Below are 6,805 nucleotides of genomic sequence, written 5' to 3' on the forward strand. Positions count from 1 at the left end.
AGCTCTACAAAAGTATTAATAATAAGAATATTACATTTTATTATATAGATTTAAAAGCATCAAAACTTAAATTCTAAGAATATTTTAAAACGTACTTGTCAAGCTCGTACATCCAAATGAGTGACAACAAATAATACTCTAAATTTTGAAAACCTATACAAGTAATGAGAACGTAAAATAATATGGAAGCAAATGAAAATATATATAATATATTGTGAATATAAAAATTATGTAAAAAAAAATGAACAAAATTTTTTTAATAGAATATTTTTAAGTTGAGATTGAAAAGTGAATTTCGAAAAGAAGAAAAATGTTTATAAACTGCCTAGTTATGATGTTGATAGAAAAAGTATTGTTTGACTTGTTATTTATTAAAAAAAATACATTATATTTTAAAGAGCACCTTTTATTAGGATTTACATGAGTTGGACTTTAAAAGCTGATTAGAGATGAAAAAATCTAGGTAAAAAGTCATTTAAAATTCAAAATAAAATGTTGGCGAACTATAGGATTGAAAATCTCGTGCTTAACCAAAGAGACAACACTCCACACCACAAGCTAACACTAGCTACTTAAGTTGAACTTTATATATATATATTAATACATATCACTTTATAATTTATATTAAAGATACAAAAGGCATATAAATTGAGGTGGCTCCACCCATGCCTAAAATAATGTAAAATGATACATCTGTCTTCTGAAGAGCAATACGATACACCAATCTTTATGCATTCTACTCAAACTATACACAAAGTAAATAAATAAATATATACTGTTACTATGGGTTTGCAACGCGGAGCGGCCGACTTTGTTTTCAAGAGGTGAAAAATGGAGTTGCCACAAATTTTGATTTATAGGGCGTAACTAGACAACCAAAACCTACAAAAATAGTTTGTACACAAAGATAAAGGGTCCAGGGATTTTTTTTTATCTATATAGAATGTATTAGCACCCTACAACACTCGTTCAAAGAATGAATTTTATTTTTCTCATGAAAATTTAATGAAAATAACCTTTGTAGAAAAAGGAGATTTTTATGTTGATTTTTAAATGTCGCATTTTTTTTGTCACTATTAAAATAAATAATGAACAATAATGTCGAAGACTATTAGAAAAATTTATTTAAATATAAGTTGATCTTTCAAAATAAATTTATCACCTCAAGAATATTAGGGTATCGACCTTATGAAACCCTATTTTCCGACATAAGGAAAGTTTTATTAAAAAGATGCTTGGGAAAAAATCTTTTGCGAAAACCTTTTTTATATTTTTATTTTTAAGGAAAATATTATTCGTTAAATCAATTTTTATTTAATTTATTTATGTTAAAAGAAAAGTATGAAGTGAAAATTTTATTATTTTTTGCTGTGAGAAAAAGAAATTTTATGAAATTAATTTTATGTTTAAGTTGTTTTATTGAAATAAATATCAAGGATTGATTTTAGAGAAATTCAAAATTCACTTTTAAAGAAAAATGTCTTTCATGAAAAGATTTTTTAAATGCATATTTTTCAATAAATGATTTTTTATTATTAAATAAATAAAAGAGTATGTAAAAGATAAGAAATTTGATTTTTAAAAAATATTATTTGCAAGTCGAAACATATTGAAATCAAATCTTGGAATTTGAATTTATATCTCAAGAATCTCAAATAACAGCCTTCTATGAATTTGAGTTCCATGGTCGAAGAAAAACTTTGTTTTTCAAAATAAAGGTTAAGATTATCAAAGAAAAAAAAAATGATTACTATCAGTGAGGTGATAAAACAAAGATGCATGACCACTTCACAAAAAGGCGTCACGAATATTATTTAACAAATTTCATGATACAAATATTTAAAATATATGTAATGATTATGATACATAAAATGTTTTTTTATCATTGATGCAAAACTAAATAAACATGTCTTACAAAAAAAAAAAATAACAATTTGGATAATGAACGACATTGATGAATGAATGTAAACAAGACATCAATATGGATTAAGAAAATCATGTTTTGTGAAAGCAATAGGAGGCTTACCGTATTTATACGATGCAATGATACTTTGTTCAAACAAGGCAAATTTAAACTAAAATAAAGTTTATATGAAATTAGAATATGAAGAGGAGAAAAAAAAACATGAAAAAGACAAAAAAAAAAAAAAAATGAGAGAAATAAAAACTGACGAAATGGTGGTAGAGGTTTTTAAACAAAATTTTAAAAAAATGGAGAAATTGTTGGATGAGGGAAAAAAATTGTCAAAATTGGGAGAGGGCTGAGAGAACAAAAAAAAGTTTGAGAGAAAGAAAACCAAAATTTTTCTAAGTTTTTTAGTGTGATATTGTGTGTATCCAAATGATACATGGTCAGCAAATTTATACAAAACTCAAACACCTTTAAATTAGGAAAAAAAAAAATGAATCAAATTAAACTAAAAGATATAAATAATAAAATTGATAGAAAATTATGTGATTGATTTAAAAATAAATCCTTGATGTAATTGATTTGAAAAATTTTATATGATTTATTTGAAAAATAATTAATTCCTCACAACATGATTTTGATATTTTTTTTTAATGAATAAAATATTTGACCATTAAAAATTTTATTTTCTCTAAAAGAAATATTTATTTTATTTTAAAAATTATTTCAATATTAATTAATCAAAAGCTTTTTTTTTTTTTTTCTCTCTTAGAAAGATTGCAAGCTCTTAATTATGAAAGTATCACAAAATAAAATTCGGATGAAGAAATAAAAGATCGGATAAATAGGGTCTACAAAAATTTGGAAAAGAAGTAAAACTAATTTGCCACAAACTATGATGGGTCTTTTTAAATATAAAAAATATTTAAAAATATTTACATTTTATAGCAAAAAGATTCAAAATTACAAATTATTTTTAAAAATTTTTGCTATGAAGTGTAAATATTTTTTTGATTTTTTTATTTATAAGAATTTTTTAACTATGATTGGATAATTAGATAAGATGTACAAAAATTGATGTAATCTACCACGCACATAAGTATTTTTCACTTCTCTTGCATACATCTATTATTATGAGATAGCAATTTGTGAACTTTTATTAATTAATAATTCTTCAATTACGTGGGGTAGTTCAATATATTCTAGCTATAGTTTCAAATATATACTCGTTAGTAATTTTGTATTATGCTTTTCTTTTGTTGACATATTTCTAAGGGTAGAATCTGTTTGCAACGGTTCCTTTGATAGATAGAAGACTATAACAAACAGATGATTCGAACGATAGTCGTTGATAACAGAACCTACAAAACGTACAAACGGTGAAAGTTGGCTGAGTCGCAGATCTCGCTCTCTCCCTGAGATAAAAACAGCTTAGAAAAATAGCCCAGAAACTTCTATCTCAATGGAAATTCTAACACACGCCTTGCCCGATCGGACGATAGCGGCACATTGGATGTGCGTCATATTGACATTTGTCCTATCTCCTCACCCTCTCTAAGATATGGGTATCACTTGGGACCAAACCCAAAAAAAAAGTGTAGGGATATATGAGGAGCTTTCTATTGATAAAATAACCCATGTGAGATTTTTTTTTTCATTTTAAATAAATTTTCACTAAAAAAATCTAGCTATAAACTTTCAACTGTAAACGCCCTTAATTCCCTCTCTCTTTTAATTTTGTTTAAGATTGTTGTATTAGTTCTCTAATTCTATTAGATAAGTTATTTTTTTTACAAAATTTTGGAATTTAACAGTTTTGTAATATTAAAATTTGAAGGTGACTCAAATATAAGCTTAAAAAGTTAATTATAAAATAAAAACAAAAACTAAATTACTTCCTATAGAACTTATTAACTACCCAATATCGTATAAATGTAATTTTAAAATATAAATATTCCATTTAAAAAAAACCATATAATAAAGATATGAAATAATGTTTAAGAAAAAAAAAAAAAAAACAAGACTTTTCTGCCATTGTATATATACATACACATACATACTATTTATTTTGAATAGTTGATGGACGCAAATTTATTATTCTACCTTTGCGACCGGTTGTATATATGGCGATCTTAATTATAATTTAATATCAATGAATTACATATTTATATTTCACTTAAATCATTCATAAACTTGAGCAGAAAGACGGGGAGTCAAAACGACTTTAAGTGGATTCTTTTTAATACTTGTCATTCCAACACTCTCCTCCATATCGAGAAGCTCTTTAGATGGCCTACTAATTTCAAACCCATGAAGCAAATTTGCAAGTGTTAAATGCATAAGTTGGAGGGCAAACGAGATTCCAGGGCACATTCTTCGACCACTTCCAAATGGTATTAATTGGAGATTTTGTCCTCTAACATCAATATCTTTGTGAGTTGTTAGAAATCTTTCCGGATGAAATTTACTAGGATCCTCCCATATTTGTGGGTCTCTTTGAAGCTTTTGAACATTCACTATCAAACGAGTTCCTGCCGGAATGTGATAACCAGCAACCACACAATCCTTTAATGATTCATGAGGGAATAGGATCGGCGCTGCAGGATACAAACGTAATGTTTCCTTCACAATAGCTTGAAGATACACTAAATTCTTTATATCAGATTCTCTCACTTGTCTTTGTCTTCCAACGTGTTCGTCCAATTCACGTTGAGCTCTCCTAACTACTTCTTGATTGTTAAGAAGTAAAGAAAGAGCCCATACCATTGTTATTGTTGTAGTGTCGGATCCTGCCAATATAAGACCCTATACAAACACCAACTAGTTAAGATAAAAGTAAAATTATGTAGATAAATATGTATGAAATAAACATACTACTGTATGACAAATTCAATTGTGCGTGCATGTACCAAACATGTAGCCTTGGTGACAATATTTGCATCATGTTTAGAAGGTTGTTTATCATCTTTAACATCAGAAAGCATCACATCCATGAAGTCCTGCTCTTTCATCTCTACTTTACCAAAATTCCTCTTCTGTTGATGCTCTTCAATCCATTTATCAAACACCTCATCAACCATTTTGGCTGTCTTCTTCATAGCCTTCTCATGTCCTCCCAAATCCAACCACTTTAAAAATGGAAACAAATCGGAAGGAACAAACACTGCAAACCATTCAAAGTAATCTCTAAACGTCTTCCGATAATCTTCTTTTCCATTACCACTTCCATCCACCGCCGTAGAGAATTGCTTTCCAACCACTATCCTAAATACGGTGTTTAGAGTAATATCTCCAAACCACGTCTTCATCTCCACCAGTGCTTTATTCTCATTATTATTTCTGTTTTTCACACATAACTCATACAACTTCTTAATGGAAGTTTGAACCTCGAATATTCTAATGTGTTGGAGCTGCTCAACGCGGTGGTTTGTGAAGAGTTCGAGTGTAACTATTTTGCGAACATGGCGCCAGTGTGAACCATAGGGGCTCAACCCGATCATGGCATGGTCATAACCAAGCAACTTTGATGCTACAAGCTTTGGACGGGATGCAAAGACTCTGTCGTTTGTAGTAAAACACTCTTTTGCTATTTCCCAATTGCTCACAATCAAGGCTCTACTCATACCTAGCTTCAAAGTAAAGATGGGTCCATAGGCATCCGCCATCTTTGCAAAGGTTATATGAGTTGGATCTACTGTGCTTAGCAAATGAAGGTGACCGATCAAGGGCCAACTATGGGTGGGTTCAGGTGGGAGTTTGTTTGGATGAGCTTTGGCGGCTCTTGTAGTTATGTTGAAGAGAGCATGGAGAAAGAAGAGTAGGGTGAAGATGCCGCAGAAGACCACGGTTGATGAAGAAAGTAGAGAAAATTCCATGTCTATGAAATGAATGTTACAAAGTTTGGGGAACTGAGCTGGTGTGGTAAACTATATGTAGGAGACTAAAAGCATGTGGAGAAAGTTGGGAGCCTAGTTAGATTTTATTTAAATTTAATATTATTATTAATGTGGCATATTTTATCTTTTAAGTCGGTTATTATTTTACTAATTGAGTAAATTTCCTAAATTAAGATAGATATAATTAGAAGATAATTTCTTAATTAAATACCTAGATTGGTCATCTCTCTACCTCATTAAGTAGTTTTATCTCTTCATCAAGAAACATAATTAAATTTTGGATGAAGATCGAGAGAGAGAAACTCAATCCCTTAATATATCAACATCATGGATCAATGTAAGTTACTCTAACTTATATTATTGTGAAAATCATCTGGTTCAAACATCTAGACATTTATTATCTTATACAATGTTAGTTTTTTTTCTAAAAAAAACTATCATTGTATGGTCGTGAAGTTATAAAATGTTAGGATTTTATTGTATAATCATTTAGTTCAAACAATACAATATTAGGGTTTTCCTATATAATTATAAAGTTAAAACTTACTTGCGGTATCAGAGCCTTGTTTGAGAACTTGTGAAGATAATAAATTATATATATTAAAATTCCATTAAGTTAGGTAAAAATAAATTATGTATTAATTATATTTTTATGTGTTGTGCATGTATCATGAGAATGATAGAAAGTATGATTTAAAGCTATTTATCTTGTGATAAATTACTTGTGATTATTTTATCATGATATTTATTTTATGAATAATTTGTTAGTCAATAAAGTGACCAAGTTAGTAAGTTTGATATATATTAATTTAAAATTAATTCAATTAATCGTTATGATGCTAATGAAGTAGATGATATTATAAAATGTTAAAGATATTATCATGAACATATTGATTTACTGTAACTTATAATGTTGTGATAGTTCGGAAACAAAGAAAGCAATTTGAGGTGCATCTCGTAGTACATCAATTTTTATGTGGCACATTAGTAGTTTAGTCAT

The 6,805-nt window shown here is 28.4% G+C and overlaps 1 protein-coding gene across 1 annotated transcript; it reads right to left on the bottom strand.

Annotated features, from left to right (window-relative positions):
- Positions 1-3,971: 3,971 nt before the first annotated feature.
- On the bottom strand, positions 3,972-5,792 carry LOC120086695 (cytochrome P450 CYP82D47-like). Its single transcript, XM_039043456.1, has 2 exons — positions 4,819-5,792; positions 3,972-4,714 (listed from the first exon to the last, which is right to left on the bottom strand). The coding sequence occupies exons 1-2, from the start codon at positions 5,782-5,784 to the stop codon at positions 4,091-4,093; spliced, it is 1,590 nt and encodes a 529-aa protein (XP_038899384.1). The 5' UTR covers positions 5,785-5,792; the 3' UTR covers positions 3,972-4,090.
- Between the last annotated feature and the right edge of the window lie 1,013 nt (positions 5,793-6,805).

The sequence above is a fragment of the Benincasa hispida genome, chromosome 9 (assembly GCF_009727055.1).
Source record: "Benincasa hispida cultivar B227 chromosome 9, ASM972705v1, whole genome shotgun sequence".
In the NCBI taxonomy this organism is placed as follows: Eukaryota; Viridiplantae; Streptophyta; class Magnoliopsida; order Cucurbitales; family Cucurbitaceae; genus Benincasa; species Benincasa hispida.

What these genes read in the sequence shown, in the direction of transcription:
- LOC120086695 (XM_039043456.1), bottom strand. Translation starts at nt 5,784, where the DNA reads ATGGAATTTTCTCTACTTTCTTCATCAACCGTGGTCTTCTGCGGCATC. An exon ending in TCACCAAGGCTACATGTTTG is followed by an intron (nt 4,715 to 4,818) that starts GTACATGCACGC and finishes GTGTTTGTATAG; the next exon opens with GGTCTTATATTGGCAGGATC.